This window comes from Papilio machaon, chromosome 1 (assembly GCF_912999745.1).
Source record: "Papilio machaon chromosome 1, ilPapMach1.1, whole genome shotgun sequence".
Classification (NCBI taxonomy): Eukaryota; Metazoa; Arthropoda; class Insecta; order Lepidoptera; family Papilionidae; genus Papilio; species Papilio machaon.
In genome coordinates, this window is record NC_059986.1 from 8,060,573 (window position 1) to 8,084,984 (window position 24,412).

The window sequence follows — 24,412 nt, forward strand, 5'->3', positions numbered from 1 at the left end:
AACCAAACATCAATAATGTAGCTGCAATAAATTTTAAAAGCGATGTTAGAATTTTAACAGGCGCTTGGGTAAACGTATGCTAAAAATTTAAAGTGGATCATATCGTTTGTTAGTGTTGTAGGTAAACTCTGTGAGAAATAAACTATTTTAAAATTCTTTCATCGTGCGAAAGATTTATTATCGAAAACAACATATGATATTTAATGTTATCTTCCGAAATATAACGAACTATGTAGGTTCTTAAATCAAATTTTACTAAACTAAACTTAAAAATAATTCATAATAAGTTTTTTATGGATCTAATAAAAATGAACACTTTAATATTTGAACACTGATTCTATTAACTAGTTCGGCCAGGAACAAGAAACATTCAGGTATGGCCTTGCTTTTCACAATCTTACTAATATTGTGTGCCGACCCTACGTAAGTGGGATAAGGCCAGGGAGATGATGATGATGATGATGACTAATATGATTGGGAATGTTTAGAATTTAGATGAATGGAAGGATGGATGTTTTTTGAAGGTATCTCCGCAACGTCTGAACGGATCTTGATGAAATTTGGTACAGATGTAGAACATAGTCTGGAAGAACACATAGGCTACCTATTAAGTTTTTTTTTTAATTTCACTCGGAAGTCGCGGGCGACAGTTAGTAATTAAATAAAACACAAAATGGTGTCGTATAAATTTAATATCAAAATTTTGAGCAAGTTCATTTCGTGTATATGCACAAATTAAAAATTATAAAATTCATAGACATATTTCTAACTTAATCCTCCATGGTGTTTGATGTATCCGAAGTTATTTTAAATTACATAAATAAAAATTCATCAAACAAACCTTTTAACAATCATGATTGGCCCCTATTTTTGTCTTAAAATCTTACTCTATAAAAACAAATATGTATTTTTGCTTTAAACTTCACTTAGTCCTACACAATATGCTAGACCCATAAAAATAGACTAAGGAACTATTTAATTATCAATTTAGAAATGCATAGTAATTAAGTGGAATCGAAACTATCTTAATAATCTATGTTTTGGTGAAATGTCGTAGAAGTGGCACAGCACTATCACATTCACAGCCTCGATATCTTTTCAAACGCATCACTACATATTCAAGTATAAAAAAATCTATCTAATAAAAAATAAATATAAACAAAAATTATATATATTCATCTAACTAAAAAATAAAAAGCATCTGTCATGAAATACTCCTAAGATTCAAGAATAATTACGAATTTTCATAGAGTCATAATTATTATTTTCAACCGACTTCAAAAAGGAGAAGGTTCTCAATTCATCTGTGTTTTTTTAATGGAGACACCTTTATCATTTGAATGGGATAAAAATATTATATCCTATTTAAAGGCTGCGTTATCAAAATTAATATACCTAAATTTTTGGTTTCTCGCATTAGAATCTTACTGTAATATATAAAATAATTTAAAAAATTGTAACAAAATTCAGTTGTTGTAACCATTAGGAACTATTAAGTGTTATTATATATTTTCATTTAGTTATATATATAAAATAGATTTGTTATTTTAACATGTGACAGAGTGCAATACAGCTGGATAGCTTAAAAATAAGATTCATAATTGAAACCCACCTAGATGCTAGACGAAATTAAATGTAGTTAAAAATCAGATTCCTATCACTGATATTTGACCATATATATTATATAATTTTATAAAATCTAACTTTACGAACAACGAATAAAAGGACGAAAAACTAACTCAAATTCTCTAGGTAGATTAAAATTGTGCATAATAAAATAAATGAAAATTATCTATAGTCTATGTTTTCTTGACGAATCCGTATGTGTTCCAATTGTCTATGTGTGGCATGACGTGCTGGATGACGGGGTACCAGTCAGCGCCGGAGTAGTCTATGGCGGGCAACTGACCATCGTAGTCTGCCGGCAGATGGCTCGGCGACAAGTGCTTGTGTAGAGACGACATATCCGAGCCGTGGAAGTAGATCTGAAATATTTAACATAAAATAGTAAACAACTTCGACTTTAACGACAATTAAATAAAAACTGAAGGATTAATAATGGCCAAATATAAAACTTAGGGTTACTTAGTATATGACATACTCTTAGCAAAACTTACTCTATTTCTTAGCTTGTCCCTGATGAAGGGCTTGAACATCCTCCACACGACATCAAAGATCCTCGGCTGCTTGACGAAGTGCACCTCCTTCAACCTGAGCGGCATCGCATCCTGAATGAAAGTCAGAAGACGCTTCGAGAAGGAAGGAGTCAGGCCCATTGTCTGTAAAGAGAATATTTTTTTGAGTTTTTATTTTACTTAAAAAATCACCTATTTAAAAAATTTATTAATTTTCTCTTTATTTTATAATATTATTAAAATAAAGAGAATAAAAATATATATCTTATCGCAATATATAAAGTTCACAACGCTTAAAGCCAGTTAAAAATTAAAAATACATGTGTACTACTTTTATGTAAACTTAACACTTTTAAGGAGGTTATCGCCCTACTGCGAGAAACAGGCAGTATATCTGGTATTTATGTACAAAGCAATTATTCCTTGGGTATCTTGTGCTATGTAGATTCACGCTATAAAATTTATATACTGGAAAATATTAATAACTTAATATACGGGTCATAGGTTTACGTAAATATTTTAATAATAGTAAGGGGACTTTATAACCACCAGTTGAAGTGTTAAATATTGCCATATCATCCGTTTTGTTTATACATTTATTATTGTTTTAATAAAATTCAATTCATTTCATTAAAAAAAAAGCGTAAATTCGGTCTATTATTAGAATGTTTTATTGTTAACGTAACTCAATTGTTTTAAATGGTAAAGGTTACCCTTAAAATAAATATAAGAATTAAGATACGAACGGACCCGCATATAGAGTAAGTATTATGTATTTATTCCACAACTATATGTACTGACGTCCTTACAAAGTGTAAACCTACTTCCCATAAAAGTACACATATATACTGAAACGGATATTTAACTAAAATATTGACTTACGGATAGCACTTTAAGTGATATTTAAAGCGTAGTTAAAACGATTAGCAAGTTAATAAAAATTAATATTATACGTCGTTTAATATTAGACTAGAGTACTTTTGAAATGACCTGAAATAGGTGTTAATTGAATTTCTAAGAATTCAAGTAAACTTTATCTCTATGTTGTGACGTATATAGTTTTTCCTTGCATTATTTAATCTTTAAAGATAATAATTTACGTAATTGCGATATACCCTCTAAGTGACCTATTTGCATTTCGATAATATTTATCTGCCAAATAAGCGAAGATATCAACACTTCTGTGCATAAGAATCATTCCAATAACCTCGGACGTGACGGCCCTTGAGCGAGAAACCTTTATTGGGATATATTTTCCTCCACATCATTGGTAAAGATACAACAATATTGCTTGTAACTTTAAGAAGCTAACATAATGGCGATGCGAGGGTTAGAGGACGAAAATGTACCGGAAAAATAATATATAATTCCACATTTGAACGGTATATTAATCTAATAGATTAATATACCGTTCAACAGTATATTGATCTATTAGAATTCAATTGTATCTTATTCTATTCGTGGGATCTTTTTCTGTTATATCAACTATACATTTTATTATTAACAATATATATTATACAGGTATATCTATATGCAAAAAAATGTACACAAAGACATCATATTATTATCTCGAATGCAATAAAAAAACGACCTAAGCTTATGTAGCTTATTTTATAATCAAAATTGACTAAAAAGCGTAAATTTATTGTGAGCTCTAGTAATCAGGTTATTGTTAACTTAAACAATGAAAATCAATCACGAACTCGGTTGGACGATACACATGTCTTGAATTTTATGAAGGTAATCAGGATATGCTATTTTCAATACAATATTTTCCTGCACAGATATATACGTGATATATTTGCATGTAAATTACTTTATATCAATGAAATACCAAAGTATTATTCTAGATTTCAAAACAGGCGTTGTCTTTAGTGTCCTGTGTTCTCCAGAGTCTTTGAAAGAATAGGGAATCGTACTTTCAAAAATGTAGTGTAAATGTTTAAATTATCTTTCGTTTTCCCAACAACAATCTCCATGTATAAAAACATGTTGTTATACACGTTACAACATAGACTATAAAACATAATTACATTCACTGATACCGATCATACAACACAAAACGATCGATGAGTTAAACGCGTTTGGAATAAAATAATATACTCGGCATTGTTTTGTTTTTCACTTACTATCTAAGCCAAAAGGTCTAATCCTTTGGTAATGACTTTGAATTTTTATTGCAACAGAGTCAATGAAACGTAAAACATAATATCGGAAAATAACCTCTACACATAGCAATTAGATAACGCACGATAATTATTATCTATATAATTTTAATCCATTTATTAATTCAGGGTTATTTCATATCAAAAATCCTGTTCGCATTTCACATACCACAAATAAAACATGTGTGACTAATTAAAAATTTCGTAACAACGTAGAACAATGATAATGTGAGACAATGGAAGAAATATGGACAAACAGACTTTGTGCATCTTTGTTATAAAAACACAACGCCGCAGCGGAGCAGGCGCAGTGGCGATAAAACGCACTTAAATTCTTTGTTAAGGGTATAGGTGTGAGTCATTAGTTTTAAAGTCACACTTGGTCTGTTGTAATCGTTTATAACAATGGATGTCTTGGTGTTAACAAGAAAGAAATAAAACCAAACACATGCACTAATTGTCTTAAACAGGATCCTAATTGATCTTTATGTACTTAATTGAAAGATTATTGGATCTTTATAAGGAGAAGTTGTGATTAATTCAATCAATGCCTACTGCCTGCTTAACATTAATAGACAACAACAATTATTTATCAATTAAATTAGAATCGCAGTAGTTTGAGAGTTAACTAATTAAATACAGTCTTCTTAACTGATTTTCAGATACATATTCACTACTAAGTAAACTTGAAAATGTGTTAAAAGATTTATTAACACACAATTTGTTATATTTTATAATATGCTCACAAAATTTCATGACAATCGGTCAAGCAGTTTCGGAGGAGTTTAACCACAAACACCGCGACACGAGAATTTTATATATTAGACTAGCTTTTGCCCGCGACTCCGTCCGCGCGGAATAAAGAATAGAAAACGGGGTAAAAATTATCCTATGTCCGTTTCGTGGTTCTAAGCTATCTGCCCACCTATTTTCAGTCAAATCGATTCAGCCGTTCTTGAGTTATAAATAGTGTAACTAACACGACTTTCTTTTATATATATAAGAAGATATATAGATTAAAAAACATTAGTGTCATCTAACAATCAATATGTCAAACTTCTAACCTTAAATATCATATAGTAGGGGAGCCCAAGCGGGGATTTCGGGATTTCCTAAAGCACGGCAGATTAATATACAGGGGGATACCTTGTACCCGGTTAAGTACCTCCACAAAACATGGGGCCCATGTATAAGGCCGAACCGTTTTTCTATTTTTTTTTGTCAAATCAGGCGAATCCCTCTACATAATCGTCAGATTATGAGACAGTACGTTTAGAACATAAAGATAAACCATATATATCTTAATCTGACGCGCTTGAGTATTTCAAAATGGCGAATTTTTTGCACATTATAAAAATGACCGCGAGTTTGCGTCCCATCGAAATCGTCAGATTAGTGAATGAGAGCTTTTTTTGGTGCACTTAACACTCCCTTAGAAAATCTGACGCGCTCGATAAAAAATTTTTTTTTTACATTTTTAAAAATCTATAGCCGCTTCCCCCACTGATGTAAAGGTATATATCATATAACATTTTTTTCTTCTTATCATCTAAGCTTTGCATCCCAATAGGTCTCTACGATGCTCGAGTAAATCCCCATTTAGCCTCGTGGGCTCCCCTACTAATATGTTTTCTATAGAATACAATCATATTAATTTAAAATTTCAACGAACGGTTATTTCAAAGAGGTTTATTTTATTAGCAAATACGTTTTTAACAAATGCATTACCGTATTCATACAACGTATTTTAGATGTCAAGGTGAGTTACGAAATAAAAAACATTTGGGACAGTTGCCAATTGAAATAAACGCACTTTATACATTTAGTTGCATTCCAAAATAATTTAATTTAACAAAAAAAAGGATTTTTATAAAACAAACAGGCAAATGGCGGCACCGAATTTTTTATACTATAAATATAATAAATTAACTAATCTGTTACAAGTACAATGCACACAAACGTAATAAATATATGCACAGTGCACACACGGTAAATTGTCTAATGTTACTACAGTCGTATTGAAATCGACGTTGCCAAAGCGCAAGCGCAGTGAAAGTGATTTGCACAGAATAAACATACATAGAGATTTAGTTTTATTTTTTTTTAATTAAAATAAAAAATCACCGTATTAATTTTTTGAGTCCTACTAGAATTTGAAAATACACTAATAACGGTGTATTCTAAATAAGGGAAGTAAACTGATTTAAGGTTAGTTTTCAGGTTATATTTGATCATTTTTATATTAACTTTTTTTTAATATATTCTGTGTAAGACATTTTCATTATTTAGATTATTATGTGTATTGTAAGAGTATATCGTTGGAAGTAGCCAAGATTTTCTGATTAACAAGGAAATTGCACAAGAACTTTTTGTAAGTCTTTCTCACACAACAGCGATTTTATATAAGAGTGAAATGATCAGAAACGTTAAAGTTTTGTAATGACACGTATAAAGTAAGAAAATAAACCCATACAGCTTACTCTCATTGCAGAAACATATTTTAAAAATAATTTTATTTAGTAACAGTGAAGTATTGAGAAAAAAAATTGTTTCAAGGTGTATAATTATTGCTTGCGTGACAATGACTTGAAATAAGATAGTTTTAATTTAAAAAATCACGTTGCAGCTGCGTTCACGCGTTACTTAGAAATTACAAATGAAATTTCTAAGTTACTTGCTTAGATATTACTTTACTTCCCGAAAACTTATTAAAAGCTGTGAAATATGCTTACTAAATCTCAATCTATTGTTTTATTCAATTACTAGTTGTCGCCCGCGACTCCGTCCGCGCGAAATATGCCAAAAAAAACTTAATTAGTAACCTGTGTTATACATTTATGCCAAATTTCATCGCGATCCGTTAAGTCGTTCTGGAGATACCTTCAAACAAACATCCATCCATCCAACCATCTAAATATTCGCATTTATAGCGAGTATGATTAGTAACATACCTAAATTATATGACAACATATGATTATATTGTCATATAATTTAGTAAAAATATAGTAATATTGTTACAACGTTAGTGTTGCTATATTGCAACACTAGTACCACGATACAATTAATTAACACAAGCAAAGGTCAGTGACGTTAATCTATTATTTACATTAATTCATTCATTGCTGACAAATTGACCTTGTCTGAAACTCTACATGTTTCAAAGTTATCTCTGAATTTTTTATTCTTTACGCCAGTGTTTTCGAACCATGACATAAAAGGGACTTACTTAGTTATTGTAAAGGGTTTGCGAAGTCTCGTCTTTACACTTTCTGCCCCTTTCACACATAAGTATAAGACTGACCATAAAATCAGTTTTACTAAGTTTATTTATATAATTATAATAAATTAATTATTTATAACAATTTGTAATTTTTAAATTTTCCAATTATTTTTTATATTAGTCTATTATTATTTTATAATTATTAAAGTATTTTGTAATAAATCTTTATATTCTAGTAAGCATTGTAATCTATTAAATTATTAATTTTGTTTAAATACACAGCAATTATTATCTCCAATTAATAACACATAGTTTACTGCCTCTATTCTTGTCCTTACCCAATTAGATAACCTTGATATGAAAATAATCTTATTTTTCACTAATAATTATTCCAGGGCTAAGATTTATTACAAAATTGTGTTGTTTTTAGTATGTATAGGTATGGACCTATATCGATAAAGTCAATTCAACCAAAAAAGTAAAGATTACCTGTGACCAGCCCATATTGTAGAAGTCCATTAACACCACCGTCCCTCTGACCTGGGACTCCGGCTCCAGCATAGCGGCCAAATGGATCAGATAGAACAATCTGAACAGCTGGTCCGCATTCACTTTCTTTGGGTTCCATGATCCTAAAAATTAACACATGTTTTGGTTAACTTAACTGACGATAGCAACGAAATAGATATAACGGATTTCTATTGAAAGCTATTCTGCCGTACGTCTCGCCTCTTATGCATCCATACATCTATGCAGTTAATTATACTAGCTTAACAGTTTACACAACCTTTGTGTAGAATGAAAATCAAGAGCCACTATTCATCGTACTAGGATAACCAATGAGGAGATTTTATTGAGTGAAAACCTCATATAAAGCCTTCTCCAGAAAAGAAGGGTTTATGTCTTAATGTTTCTCCCCGCCCCCAGAAGAAACCAAAAAAGTGAGTTGCTTAATACCACCGAGATGAGATACCTTATATCTAAGTAATCACCCACAGCGATATTTGCAAGACCAGAATAACCACGAACCGTTGCCGTCCTATAAGGAAAACGGACTCTTCTAACGGACCCTACATAAATATAAAAATTTTAGAACATTCACATCATACATCGTGTTATGTTGAATAAATATATTGCTACAATAACCGTTATTGTATTAAGGTCTTGTTTATCAAAACAGCCGGTCAAAGGAAACCGTTGTCGAAGTCGTATTTACAAATAACTTAAGCTAAAGTTAAACGGCAACAGTAACTCGTCCGTCAGCAGTCAGCACTGTTGAATATTACACAATGATCACTTACAAGGCGCGTAATCATTGACTTGAATCATTAATGTGTGCTAATTGGTAAACAGAGTCATTAACATTATATTACCAAGACATAAAAATAATTTAGAAATAAAGAGTTTATTGGTAATTGAAAATATACTTAGGGTTTGTTGGGAAATCGCAAATTTTATTTATTGCCAAATAGAATCATTCTACTTACTCTTTCATACAAATAGTATTAACTTAGTCTTAAATTTAATTTCGATTATATTTTATTTGTACGTTTTTTAGATAATACCCCAAATAATTAAAGTTATTACAGACATAGTGCAAGGACAAGAAAACAATCGCAATCGAGCGGAAGGCCGGCCGGCAATATCCTTACCTCCAACGTTAACAATCAGCAACCTCCTTCCTTTTTGGTCGCGTCCCTTCATTACATTCACAACTTTATGTTCAAGGAAGGCCTCTTTCTCGTTTTCAGGCACCAAACCATTCAGAAGGCTCGCATTGTCGCGTTTGAATTCAGCAATACGCCGCATCTAAAACAACAACAACATTTTCACATAATCTGCGATAAGTATAACGCTTAACATATTAAGTTAAACGGACGTAACTTTTTCGCGTGACGGTACTACTTATATCCCATTGCCATATGATTGCTATCAAAATAGCTTCCCGTAGCTGAATTACGAAAGAACGTTTCGCAGCATACGAGACGCTCCTATATCGTAAATCGGAGCCTCATTATGTGTCATTTATTTTTTACAGAAAGCAATTTATTCCATCTGTCTTTGCGGCAGTAAAATATGCACCTAACTACAAAAACATCTCATAAAATATGATTTAAGTCATCTCTTTGTTTTCGTATTACTCATATGAATGTAAAAGTGAAGGTAGAAGCGAGACAAGACGAAAATATGTCAATATTTTCAGTCTCAAGTCTCGCAATCGACTTGTTATATCATAACAGGCGGGTTTACGTTTTGTTTGCAAAACATAACGATCTCGTTTCCTCATTACTTTCGATAATGCGCTCGATGAATACAGACAATATGACGATGTGAACTATTCATATTCACCTGTGATTGAGGAATATGTTAAGTCAGTATTACGTCTTTCTTGTTATAAATATACAATGTTGTTTTTCATTATGATTTATTATCACCCTGGCTCCACAGTGCACAATACATGTTTGTAGATAAACTCGACTGCGTTGTTTGCAATTTTGTTAAATAGTTATAAAATAGTTTACTTCGAATTTTACATACTTATATTTTATTTTAAAAATGCGCATCACAAATAAAAATCGATTTACTAAAACAGTCGTAGAGTTCATATAATGTAAAACAGTTTACTATCTACGGAGACAATTTCTAGTGTATTTCACTAGATGTCTACATAATATCTATCTTCCTCGGGAGTCCTAGCTAACTACAGTGGACGGCAAAGATAATAAACGTCTTGTGCCTAAACGAAGTCATGTCTTCGGCTCGTGTCTCGTGGCAATAAATTGAATGCAATCTAAGCAAGTACTATTATAATATTTATGTAAACATTGCATTTCAAAACAGGTTGGTCATCGACCCACCTTACAAGTACTAGCGCTAATTTGTATCGGACGTTACGCTTTGTAACCGATTTTTTACATATAACTTGCAAAAAGAATACATAAAATATAAATAGTTATATTCCAGTTACAAATAACTTAGCTTATTTGCAATGATTATTGACATATCTATATATATATAAAAGAAAGTCGTGTTAGTTACACCATTTATAACTCGAGAACGGCTGAATCGATTTGACTGAAAATTGGTGGGCAGCTGGCTTAGAACCAGGAATAGGACATAGGATAATTTTTACCCCGTTTTCTAATATTTTTTTTTATTCCGCGCGGACGGAGTCGCGGGCGACAGCTAGTTTAAAATAAGTTGTACTCAGGTTTTTATTTGTGTAATAATTTTAACAGTAATGAAACTCTAGTTAACCTTTAGTAACCTTTTTATATGGTAAACATTCATTAGCTAGAGAACTATATATTTAATCGAAGTTCCCACTGCCAAAGGACCTGCAAAATAATATATTGTTCTCTCTGTTTCTCAAAAGATAGTGAGAGAGATGGCAACATGTTTTCATACAAGTATCTCAGCGTTGAAAATCTTAACTTACATTAAGTTAATTATATCATAAAAATTTAATAAGCAATACATACATAGTTCGCTAACTACATAAAATCATGACCTTGTATATGCAATATAGTTTTATAACATAGTTACGTTTATGGGCCTGTCTCAGTCAGCATGTTTTGCATTGCACAATACAGGTTAACGACTGATTGCGAATGGATCGGCAAGCATGTTTGGCTCTATAGTTCGGACGCACCGACTTGCCTAATCTTAACTCTGTTATTAAAATTAATTGCGAACTCAGTAGTTGCATTGACCGAAATATACATAGTGCGTTTAGAGTTGCTACATTTTAATCTTATGCTATTTTTTTAGGTAGGTAAAGTAAAAGAAGCTATTGAATGTAAAATTAAAAGAGTTATCAATTGTTAAAAGTGGACATCCATAGCAAGGACTTTAAGGAATTGATGAACCGTAAATGAAAGTACGTCGGTTCGGGGCACCCTTACGAATTAACATGAACATTTTTAAATGTACCGAAGTATTTCCCTTTTTTTCTGAACTGAGTCTATTTATAACAGACAGCAAACTACTGGGCTAGTTAACACTAGTTATAGTGTATACTAATGTTATAAAAGATTTGATTGTTTGCTTGCATTGCTCTATAATTACTGAACCGATTTTAAAAATTCTATCACTGTTGGGAAGCTATACTATCCCCAGATGACATAGGCTATATTTACATATTCCTAGAATTTTTTTATTCTGTGCGAACGAAGTCGAGGGCAACTGCTATTATGGTATCATATGGGAGTACTGTTTCTGTAACAACTCCAACAATAGTACGTTTTTTGTGTCAGGATCCAGTCAAAGTCTGTCCATTCTACAATATCTGTAGATTCTTTCCTTTTGTTCCAAAATGTTTGCTCGGATACAGATGTTTATAATCTCAAAAACCTCAGTGAAATATTATCGTTGAACGATAAATGTTCAGATAGCCCGGCTCGCTTATTATCTTCACTAATCACTTGTTTTTCAAGGCTCAAGCGATGATTACGAATTGCTTAATATTATTATAATAGCAAGGCTAAAAATATAATATGAAATATCCGTCGCAACCTCACACTTATGTCATTAACACCGTTACTGAGTGCAAAAACTGGACCCCTACATTTTTACGAAAAAAAAACCACAAATATAGGCTTGCAACTGTTTCGCTTGGCGCAAGATAGGAAGAATTTCGCTAAGCTGACGGCCAACCTCCAATAGTGGAGAGGCACAAGAAGAAGGCTTGCAACTAAGAATTCCTGTTAAACATATTTACAAGCCCTTAAATTTACACTAAAGGTTATACAAACCTTTCATAACCAGGCAGTCATTGAACGACATAATTCGTTTATTATCCTTTTAGTACCTATAAAACTAAATGAAGTAATTTATAACTACATACATTCTTAATCACATCTTTACAAATACATGTAATATTCCATTGAGAGTGCAGTTAGAAACGATGCTGAACATCCGGCTGTTATCAGCTGATACTGATTGCACATGAACCTCGCACTCGATACCGACGTGACTTCATATCAATAATAACTATTTCTGTCATAACAATATATAGTATAAACAAACGTAACAAAGTTCAAATGCCGTCTCTATGTTGCAGATGATTCATAGAATTGGACAATATACAAAATGTTCTAGTCTAAAAAATGATTTTCTGCAACGCTAAAAATGCTACTCAATTACATTATTTCAATGAGAATCTATCAAAAAGATAATCTTTCAATAATTTTAATAAAACAAACACTCATAAAATACAAAATGTCAGAAATTGCAAAGATGTCTTACATTAATCAACGATACTTTTACTCGCACTTCTGCTGATTAAAATATTATACATACGTCTGACTTGATTACACAAATATTCAGGCATGTCACATGGATAGCATTCTTTAATGATATAATTATAGACAATCTCAATTTATAATATCATCATATTTCGATCAATTCAATAGGACAAAGGTTGCGATCTTTATTGCCCCTTATTCGGTGAGTCATAATTTAGGTATTCAAACTTCAAACAACGGTTCTAACATAATATTTTGTTAGTTAACCGCAGGATAAGACAACACTTATAACTCTTTATTAATTATCATAATATAGACTAGCTGTCGACCGCAATTTCGTCTGCGTGGAATTTTAAAACTGAGTTAATAACTTAAGAGCTAGAATCTATATCTGTTCCATATATGCGGATAAGTTCGGCATTTCTCGAGTTACGTGGTAACATATTTATATTTATCTGAATTCATTGGATGGAAGGATGTTAGAAATAAGATTTAAAATTACTGGTGTATACCGCAGTCATAGTAGACGGTATTTAAATGGTACGTAGTAGTTTGCGACCCGTTATCGAGTGGTCCGTTACTAGACTAATAACAAGACACGTCTGCATCCTTATAACTGCAGATGTGTCGATTATCTCGCAGCATTTGCCTGATAATCGGATAACTGTTACCGTGGACTGTACAAAGACATATATTTAAATTCAAACAAGTTGGTTACAACTCAGAGATGGTAATTGGTCTTTTAACGGAAGCTTCCTTACGTGAATTCACATGTAAAAAGTCTAATAGACTGAATTGTTGGATAGCCACCATGACCAATGACCACCAATGACTTCATACGCACGGAATAAAAAAGAATCTAGTAATAAATATAATCTATGTTAATGAAAATAATCTTTTATTGTTTTTAACCTAGTATAAAAAGTTGTGAAAATGTAGATATAAGAATATTGTAAAATTTAAGAAAACATTTTTATAAATAAAGAAATAAAGTACAGACCCAAAAATATGTTAAGGGGAACGAGAGGGCGACTTAGCGCCGTCCAAAAAATATATATATGTCATGTTATCCTTCACTCATAGTAACATGAGTCGATCACGGTATGTGTAATTAATAATTTCTACCGGAAAAGATATACATATGTTATTCTTATCATATTTATTTATCTTTTAAAAGATATTTAAATTACTGCAATATTATAATTATATAAGTTATGACAACTTAATATCATTATTACATTAAATATTTTATACATTATATTACATTAATTATTAATCTATATATATAAAAGAAAGTCGTGTTAGTTACACTATTTATAACTCAAGTTCAGTCGAACTGATTTAGCTGAAAATTTATGGGGAGGTAGCTTAGAACTAGGAGACGGACATAGGTACTTTTTTTATCATGTGTGCATTTTTTTGTTCCGCGCGGACGGAGTCGCGGTTAAAAGCTAGTATATTGATATAAACTTTAATTACATCAAATACATTAATATCTCAATCAATAGTTTTCCATATAAATACTAATGTGTAATCATTGTTTATGTTGTTACTATATCCTGTAAAGGTTTATCCATTCATATATTAGACTTAATTACAAATTAAGTCAGACACTAGCATAGTCTAGAAATATTATGTTGATATCAAGAGTTATTTGTACTTCTTACGAATAAAAATTTAGTGTGTTTAAAAAATTAGAAATTGAATGCATTTATGATTCAATGGTAAAAATAAAATTATGTATTTAATATAGGATTGATTTAATAGTGAGCAGTTCACGTAATAGATATTATAATATTAGTTACACAAGGTTTACACTTATAATAAACTAGCTGTCGCCTGACACTCCGTCCGCGCGGGATTAAAAAACATAATAAGCCTATGTGTTCTTCCAGACTATGATCTACATCTATGCTAAATTTCATCGAGATCCGTGGAATCGTTCTGGAGGTACTTTCAAACAAACATCCATCCACCATCCATCCATCTAAACATTTGCATTTATAATATTAGTAAGATAAATCTCCAATAATTTTTGACTTCAAAATCTCAGAAATCAAAACCGTGTTAATTATTTGAAGTCGAATATTCGAATGTTAGCTCTAACCTTATATATCATGATGATATATAATAAACTTATGTATACACATATTATTTAAAGTCGTAATGCATCAAATACTTGACATGAATTCGTACCAGAGTTTGAACTTGACACTATTTACACTAATCGTTAAAATGTTAACAACTCAATGATACTTATATTAGAGTCTCATTGCAGTTAAAAATAACGTGTTTTAGTTAAAATTTAAGAATTTATTACACTACAATTTAAATACGTGGTGGTTAAATCTTACTAATATTATAAATGCGAATGTTTAAATGGATGGTTAAATGTTTGTTACAAGTTATCTCCAAAACGCTCAACGCATCGATAAAATTTGACATAAATGTGTGCATAGTGTGGTGGAACACATAGGCTGCTGATTACTTTTTTTATATAATTCCACGTGGATGTAGTTGTGGGCGACAGCTAGTGTTTAATAAAGATTCCGTTGTCATTTTGTCTTTAGTACAATTCACATAGCATAATTTCTGGTGATTCGCATACTTACGCATTAATATATTTATTTTTCTAGACTTAAAATGTAATTTCACAAAAATAGGTCGACTTAAAGCGATTATTTAAGTGTTTCCAAAATTTGTGGGCCCAACTCTTCATTTGTTGAAATAGGGCCTTGAGCGTTTGTTTTCTCTAACATTTTATAATTCTAATCAACCGCGCGGGTTACAAATGTTCAACGTGATACCGACTGCCGAAGTTTATTCGCCGCATTAATTATGCATCAGCCCATTGCTGAGACTTAAAAACCTGTAGTTATTAGAATATTCACAAATCCCGGGAGGCTAAGACGCTGACCCCCATAAAGGCATTAACGTCGCCGTTACTTATTTAAGCTATGAAAAAGGATTGTGTTTTATCTTTACTTTTAGGTATATTGCAAGGACTTTCAAATACCATGCAAACGTCTTTGTTATTCACAGCCAACAACATTCCATATCAATCGTAAAATAATCAACAAAAAAGTGTTAAAGCATTAAAATATCAAGACAATAACGACCTACAATTACGCCTTTTAAATTAAAAAACATAGAACAACTTTATAATCGTTCACTTAACGCTGCAAACAATAATTTAAAATCAATTACTTATATTATTTAATTTTTGATTAATTTATATTGTTCCACGTAAATCACCGGAAGTCATCAAGTTGAAATCTATTTGCAATGACAGCTTACTTAGCAATAAAAATCAACTTAGAATTAGCTCGGTAGCCATGAAAATTATGTTTTTTCCTTTACGCGTTGCATAGACATCCGCATTAATGCACATACGCATCTAAGTTGAAATGTATTTGTGATAATAATACATGAGTGCAATGTAGTTTTTATATTTATTGTAAAATACAAATAATTAAAATATTCGAATGATTTAAAAAAAATCACGTCGTGTTTTTAAAGAAATAAAATATTTATTTTGAAGTGTATTCTTTTAATTACATAATAATGCAATTTTCCCCATATTTCTTTGTATATGTATGTTCTTATAAATGAAAGGACCTTTGTAATGTCAGCAGGGCGATGGTAGGTAACTCGTGTTATCTGTTACTCGATGCACTTTGACACCACTTCTGTTATCTTATCACGTAGCCACTGATGCTAACGCTTCGTTTCTTGGTAAGCAGTGATATTTATGATCCTCTCTATACCGAATATAAGAATAAAGTACATTATCAATTTCAAAATCTTGTAGTTTAAATGAAAGCGTAAAATTTCACAACTTTATAAAATGTAACAATTATTAATCTGATTTACATATTTTGCTGCACTAATATCACCACTAAAAGGTTTGTTATTGATCCATCTTCAAACTTTTAAATTATAATTATGTCGAACTTGGTGGAGTCTCCGATAGATGGCAGATCTGTATCGCGACAATTTAAGTTAAATCGCATTTAAAAGAAAGCAATTATATTAACATCTGTACACAGCTCTAAGAGCCCTAACGATTTGCTTTTCAATAGATGAAGAATTTTCTTCACGTTGAATTACTAATGCGCATAAAATTGGATATGGTTCAAATGTGAGGAGAAGTCGGGAAAATATTTTAGTTCCACTATTATCCGTCGATGTCTACCCGTAAAAATTCACAGATATTATATGTACTTCTATTAAAACATGGTTTACCTTTGTTTCGAGAATGGAAACCTTAATTTAATTAAAAATAACGTGCCCAGCTTTGACATTTCAAAAGCAATAAAGCGAAATAAAAAATATAATAGAGTTATCCGTCAGTAGGGTTGGCAATTTTACCTTTTTTATCATCTTAAAAACAATGTTACTTAATTTTGTTTCGATTTATCAAAGTAAAACATTTCGTCACAGCACCGCCAACACATTTCTTGTTACACCATCTCTATGTTGTGTAACACGTAAAGGGACCGCTTGTACCAGTTTTTTATGTCTAATATTGTTAAATCTGGCGTTTTTCAACTTTATACAAATGTGTCAACCATAATCGAATTATTTAATTTAATACAACATTTATTTTGTTTTTTAGTAAAAATCTTCTAATTTATCGATCTAGTTTTAGAGATATTACACTTTATATAGTAGATTCTGTGTAATTCTCTTTCAATCTACAAGCTCCGTGATTCAGAGAGAAGACTCTGGCTTGTAAACTACTTCAAACAAAATAACAAATTTATTTATAATCACACTTTGTTTATAATCACATGTACGAATGATAAGCTAAATAGCAACAAATGATTGTTTTCAATGGAATTATTTGTCTTAAACGCGGTTAGAGATAACATTTTCTCTAACAATAAATCTAAAAGTGACATAAAATCTTAACCAAACAAAGTTGAGATCGAAATCAAATTCCTGAAAATACTTTACAATTTACAATTATATTTTTATTTATAATTTATACATAATTACACGGTAAAATTTTGTGGAATTATACTATAACATTAATACTCGGTACACTTTTTCCCGCGCCAGGAGAAAATCCGCCATCTTGCCACATAATATACACGCCCAGTAATCATGATATTAATTTGTAATTATGCAAGTACTCGTATAATATAAATTATATACTTTCTAAAGTCGATATGTTCACGTCAAGTTTCAAAACAAAAGGAAAGCTTTAAGTGAAATATTTTCAAGACTTTAAAATGTTAGTCACATGAGCTGTAAGCTATTAAATATTAAAGTTCAACTAATAATTTACAAAAATTCTGCTATTCGTTCAGATAGATCAATCATTCATCATTTCATTCGTAACTCTAAAGGTTGTAAATTGTTTGTTATAAATTGTACTTACGAGTGCCAGTGCGCTTTCCGGATACCATTTGCAGGGGCGCAGGAAAATGGTTAGTAGCTCGTCATCATCTCCGAAGTAGATATCCTTGTTCTCCTTCATCAGTTCTCTGAGACGTTCTAGCGCCTCGCGGACTCTCTCCGGTGTCTCTCGTAACTCCTGTTCAGCGATTGCTTTGGTCTCCGGCGACAACTCGACGTTGCGCTCTAACTTAAATTCACTGCTACTCATAGTGACGTATTAATGCGCCGTCTGCAAGGAGTTAACAAAACTTATGAAATTGTACTGGACATATTGATAACCTAATGGCACGTGATGACTTTAAATTTAAATTATACATTTCAATTTGTTATTCTACTTTTATATCAAACTGCTGAGATATAACAGATTTTTTTTTTGCTTGCGTATAGGTCTCTATGCAGTTCAGATTATAATTTATACACTATAGAAAATATCATGTATAAGCTACTTCTACTACAATGTATCGATATTTAAATAAACCTATTTATGTTATCTATCCTTGTGTTAAATTTCTTCACTTCATTGGTATTATTTCATAAATTCAATTTGGAAAATATTTAAATTACATAGGGTTCGTCTACTCTGCTATTTTATATAACTATCGTGTAATTATATTTTTAAATGCAGTGGTAACTATGCCTTACTTTCGACACCTCACGTGCGATGCATACATAATAAGACCTTGACTCATGATGTGAGTTGCTAATATATTACAATGCATATAAAATATCTTAAGTCATATAAGTTTCAGGTTCGATTCCAAACAATTTTTTCCTACATTAGTTTTTTGTAATACACATAATATTCGTCGTTTTTAATTACCTAATAATAATTAAATTCGGTAATTTTAATTATATTACTTTTAAAGTATATAAATTATTGGTGCAATATAATGCTGAATGTAGCTTTATAAATCAGATAAAGCAAAAGTCTATTTTCTTTAATATCAACTAGACATAATAATGTAATATGAGATGTTAAAAATAACTCGAATGATAGACATAACAATGTAATTTTAAATCATATTAGTTCAGTAAACCTTACACGAGGATAGGTATTGTATTACATTTGATCCAAATACATTTGCTGAGTCGTAATTCATATGTTTTGTACATATAGCCGTGGGTTGTCACTGCCGAAACACGTGCACAAAATTATATTATCATCACTTTCACTCTCTTGGAAAAAAAAGGAGATAACAATATGTTTTTGAACATGTACATATAGCTTGTCAATAGCATTATCATATTACGGACTCGATAGTAAAATTTCTTTTCATTATCTCCTTTAATGCTTGATTGTAAAATATAATCTAACGTTTTACTTAAATTTGGCCTTCAAATAACATATTTAGCTGTTGATGTTAAGTATAAATTGAATTTCTCTCATTGCATGTCATCTCAGTTAAAAATTTGATAATTTTTTTATATAAAATGTTATATTTATTTAAATTATTTTAATCCAGACAGAGCGACAGTTAAGAATTACGTTACTTCACGAAGTTTATTGTATCACAAAAACCGTAAACACATAAAAATCTGTATATTCAAAATAGTTTTTTTCTATTTCACCATGAAGTAAAGACAATGTACGACAAAAGCAAAATACGAAAACTTCTACTGTTTTTATTTAAATACTTTTTCTAGTACATTAACGAAAAACATTTAATTGCGATTATTATAGACAGTTAATACTTTAAATATAATTAAGATAACAACACAAGAAAAATAATTACACCAGTATATGAGCCTTATGGATTACATACCGATAATGGATTAAAAAAACAAAGGAATACGTTATTGTGAACGTTTAAACACTAACAATGGCCGCTTATTGCGGCATATTTGACACAGAAAATTAATAATGAAATAAAAACTAGTAAAGCCACGCTCTAATTTCCATTGAAACATAAATTTAGTGAAAAATCACACACTAACCTCACTCGCGGGAAACTCGCGCGCCGGTCGAAACGAAAGGGCGGGAAATCGATAGCACAGCAGTGAGAGGAGTAGTGCAAGTGTGCGCGCGCGCAGCGACCGCCCGGTTATATACGTGCGCGATAACAACCGCTTTGTGCCTACAGATCCATCGGCGCCTCCACCGTAAGGTCGAAGAGGGGCGGATATTCGGATAGCGCTGGTAAACAATACCAGACCCTAAGCGTGGACTTTCGACTTACCGTTAATATAGAACAAAAAAAATGGTTATTGTGAGAAAACTATAAAAGATAGATATATGCTATCGCTGACTTTTATTTAGCACATTTAAAGAGCTACAATTCGCCATACATCATTTTTATGTAGGTCCTATAGTTTAGCCTACGTAAGCGCTGAAAGCAAAAATGTCCCTAATCTTCGCAACAAATTTTGAAGCTATATTCAAAATCTACTAGTCTTCTAGTTATTTAAAAAAAAAAAACAAAAAAATGGGACCCACCTGCAAGCACTTCCTTTCGATTAAAATATTTTTCATCAAAATCGGACCACCAGGGGCGGAGTATCGCGGTAACACACATAAAAAAAAAAAAAAATACAGACGAATTGATAACCTCCTTCTTTTTGAAGTCGGCTAAAAAGGGCGGTTGACTTACGAGCGTAAAATGTAATACGAGTGTGGTAGACAAAAGATTGAACAAATAAACATGTTAAGATTATTTTGCAATACATCAAAAATACAATATCCTTTCTTTTATACTGCTACTTTGTTTAATTAAATGAGGTCAACTGAAATGGGCCGTAATTAACGAGGTCTTGGGTTTGATTTCCAATAAGAAATTATGAAATGTCAGTCGGGTTGCATTGCCAACCATTAGGATACTTTAGCAATACTCTCTTTTCGTGTAGCAGACATGTAGACTTACCTATCTTAGAAAAATTAATGTATCGTCAAGTTCCTTATATACTTACTTGCTTTGACCTTTGAAAACTTTTCGTTAATATTTTGGGTCGTGATGTTTTATATATTTTTTATCGTACAATAAAGATGTAACATTAACAAATAAATAGATCATAACGAAATTCCTCTACATAAAGGGTTAACAGGAAAGTTTAATGATCATTAGAGATTACTGGCAGAAATAGATAACTTATCGGACATACTTTTTTCATTTTTGTACAATTATCATAGGGTTGTTACAAAAATAACTTTTTTGTTAGATAAATAAAACAACAAGGATAACATTGTTTCGTTTATTGATTAAGTGTTGAAACATCGTCCGTTTCGTTAGCTGGTATGCTGCCTTCATCGTCGTCATCAGAACTCGAATCTTCTTCGCAGCTTTCCAAGCTCCCTTGCTGGAATAATATCAAATATATTAACTAATTCAAAATACTTTATATAACGTATATCAATCTATCCATAAGTCAACCTGTTCTCTGAACATTTAAAATTAAAAGTTTAAAAGATAAGATTTAAATTTCGCTACTATTCTAAATCAAATAACTTGGAATTAATTCCGCAACACATTCAACTATCGCCATTCCAAAGTTTCGGGCACCATCCTTAAAAAATCATTTCTATCTCTTACGTCAGTCGTTCATCATTTCGTCTCTAAGGATTGTGTGAAAGAGGATATGCGTAAGAAGAGGGTAAATTCAGATATGACGGCTGATAGAGATTTATGGAGGAGTAGTACATACTGTGCCGACCCTCCGTAGGGATAAGGGCAGGTTGATGATGATGATGATGTTGACGGCAGTCTCTATGATTTAAGAAAAGACAACTAAAAAGCTAATACATCTCTGCAAACAACAAACCTAACACGACCATTTTAAGCTTGTTTTAACTGACCTCCAACTTCAAGTCAGCACTGTGTGTCGCGAGCAAGGTCTGCTTGACGTATCTGAAGATGTGGTCGCGACAGATCTGGTCGGTGTCGGGCGGCAGCCAGCCGCGCTTCTCGTGGCACAAGTACCCCGGCGGCGGCTCCACCGCGAGGATCTCTTCCACTTCAGGCAAGTGCACGTCACAGTACTAGGGTTAATATTAAGTTAATTACTAAGCGTTAAATGACGCATTCATAGTTATTCACTTGTAACTAAGGGAGTCTTTTAGATTTTGTATGTGAAATCGAGTTTAAAAATTACAGAACAGAAATTATCGTGCAGATATTTATTTATTTATTTATTTATTTCTAGGAAGACCAACAACCATTTTTACAAAGTAGGTAAGACAGTAATATTCATGGGAATCTTTTATTCAGATAACAAAAACAGTTTATTTAGTAGACGAAATAAGTATAAAATATAGTATAAAATAAGAATTAGAAAGAAGGAATATTCAAAGAAACAAAAAATATTGGACTTCAAACTCCTATATGCATAGAAGACCTTGCTTACCCTATCTACCCTCAATCACCTAACCTAACTTCATGTATCGTAATGTAACCTGGTAGAATATCTGTCGCTGAGAGGGCGCCATGCCGGGTCGGAATCGCACGGCGCCCTCGCTGACGTCGTCCGGAGGCTGCGGCTCCACGCGCTCGTTGCGCAGCTGCCGAACGCGCACCGCCTTCTTGTAGTGCACCACTTTATCTCGCGTCATCACCATTGAGTGAACACCCGCTATAACAACATTTTTCCCATAGATAAAAACCAGCCCAGGTATATTCTTATATGTTGTCCGTCGGGCATAAATAATTATTTTCGCTTTCTCACTTATTTAGGATCATCTGTACACCCCTTGCCTCCTTCATAAAAAACCTAGAGATGCTTTTAAACCTTTTAGAGTATCAAGTAGTAAACAAATAAGTGAAGTTCACCACATTCTACTATAGAAATTATTTTTTTCTAGCAGTTTGCAGATGATTTTACACAGAATGTTAAGATATAGAAATACACATACTACAGAATACACAGAATATATTTGTTACTTTACCTGTATGCCTTAATCTGAAATCCAGAGTCTGATAAATTCTTGAGGCGGGCTCTTTTCTGGGGTCATAGCCAAACTTAACCCACAACATTCTCCAGGGTCCATCCTTCATATAGATAGCCAGGCAAGGCATTATTATTTTCAGGGACGATAACCTTATTTTTGTATGGAATTTGATGAGATTCAGTGACCATATTGGTCTCTCTTCAAAAAGCTAAACAATTTAAATTTTATTTAATTAACCAAATAGGAAAAAGATGCTAAATTGCTGTATACATTAATTCATATGTACCTTTTTAACCGTCTCAAATTCTTGTTGCAGTGGTGGGTACATAACTTTTTTAATTTCTAGTTGTTTTATGTAATAAGCATCAGCTTCTGTTGCTAAATCATCATCCAGATTGAAAGTGTACCGCAAAAGTGGTGTACCACGTTCAGTCCGCGCTCTACGATGAATATTATCAGGATTTTCATCCTGTTCTTTGACAATGAACCTTTTATCGGTATAGTTATAGTTTATGGGCTTATCAAACCTTGTAAAGTTTGAAGGTACGATAAATAGTGGTGAAGGTTTCCTGTAAACAGGAATTTACTGTTATGTAAGAATATGTAGTAATATTCAGATTACTTTACAAGAATTAAAACTTACAGCATAAAGTCAAATGTGTCAACTCCTGATGGCAAAATCTTCTCCAATATACATTGAGGTTCTTGTCCTTCAATGTTCACAGGTAAATACTGGAAATCACACATTGCTGAAATACAGAATTGTTTATAAGTGATAAATGCTCACAAATAAATAGTATAGACTAAGTAGCGACTTATACAATTAATTAAAAACTTTTTAATCTTATGTAAATAAAACAAACTCACCCTCAAACTTATATATAACCTTAACAGAACCAAGAAGTGTTGTGGAAACAACTTGTTTTGTATCTTTTCCGTCTACTTTTGTCTTCTTTACTTTAACTTTAAGCAGAACCCCAGCAGTTCTCTTGCAATCGGCAAATGTTTTCTTTACATAAGGATTATCAGGTTGGAAGCTTAAACCTAAACGCTTCTTTGTTGGCTGAGAATACACCTGCAAGAAAACAATATATTGATATTTAACTTATAAAAATTAATTTAAATATATTTAATAGATGAATACCTGTGAAATTCCTCTTGGACCGCCCAAACATTGCACTGCTTTTTCTTCATTTTTAACAATTCCAGGAAACAAAACACACACTAGATTTCGCTTAAGATTACTCGGATCCATCTAAACTTCTTAAGAAAACAATATTCCTATATAACTGTCTACCTTATTAAAAATAAACAATTTTATATAAAACTTAAAATAAACAATCTAACCTTTTCAGAAGCTGACA

At 31.8% G+C, this 24,412-nt stretch overlaps 2 protein-coding genes across 2 annotated transcripts; both read right to left on the minus strand.

The window, feature by feature from the left end:
* Window positions 1-1,732: 1,732 nt before the first annotated feature.
* On the minus strand, window positions 1,733-20,237 carry LOC106713846 (clavesin-1). The gene is made up of 6 exons (XM_045679111.1): window positions 20,108-20,237; window positions 18,153-18,401; window positions 9,173-9,329; window positions 8,010-8,152; window positions 2,118-2,279; window positions 1,733-1,985 (listed from the first exon to the last, which is right to left on the minus strand). Exons 2-6 carry the CDS (start codon window positions 18,378-18,380, stop codon window positions 1,800-1,802), a joined length of 876 nt encoding a protein of 291 aa, XP_045535067.1. The 5' UTR covers window positions 18,381-18,401; window positions 20,108-20,237; the 3' UTR covers window positions 1,733-1,799.
* Window positions 20,238-21,357: 1,120 nt separating this feature from the next.
* On the minus strand, window positions 21,358-24,363 carry LOC106713761 (general transcription factor 3C polypeptide 5). Its single transcript, XM_014506619.2, has 8 exons — window positions 24,193-24,363; window positions 23,916-24,123; window positions 23,692-23,797; window positions 23,335-23,617; window positions 23,046-23,256; window positions 22,557-22,732; window positions 21,960-22,142; window positions 21,358-21,463 (listed from the first exon to the last, which is right to left on the minus strand). The coding sequence occupies exons 1-8, from the start codon at window positions 24,301-24,303 to the stop codon at window positions 21,359-21,361; spliced, it is 1,383 nt and encodes a 460-aa protein (XP_014362105.2). The 5' UTR covers window positions 24,304-24,363; the 3' UTR covers window position 21,358.
* Between the last annotated feature and the right edge of the window lie 49 nt (window positions 24,364-24,412).

Excerpts from the sequence above, each read along its gene's own strand:
- LOC106713761 (XM_014506619.2), bottom strand. The coding sequence starts at position 24,303 with ATGGATCCGAGTAATCTTAAGCGAAATCTAGTGTGTGTTTTGTTTCCT. Across the intron at positions 23,257-23,334 it reads AATTTGAGACGGTTAAAAAG|CTTTTTGAAGAGAGACCAAT; the intron begins GTACATATGAAT and ends TAAATTGTTTAG. Across the intron at positions 22,143-22,556 it reads AGCGACAGATATTCTACCAG|TACTGTGACGTGCACTTGCC; the intron begins GTTACATTACGA and ends TATTAACCCTAG.
- LOC106713846 (XM_045679111.1), bottom strand. The coding sequence starts at position 18,380 with ATGAGTAGCAGTGAATTTAAGTTAGAGCGCAACGTCGAGTTGTCGCCG. Across the intron at positions 9,330-18,152 it reads CGGAAAGCGCACTGGCACTC|ATGCGGCGTATTGCTGAATT; the intron begins GTAAGTACAATT and ends TTGTTGTTTTAG. Across the intron at positions 8,153-9,172 it reads GCTGATTGTTAACGTTGGAG|GATCATGGAACCCAAAGAAA; the intron begins GTAAGGATATTG and ends GTTAATTTTTAG.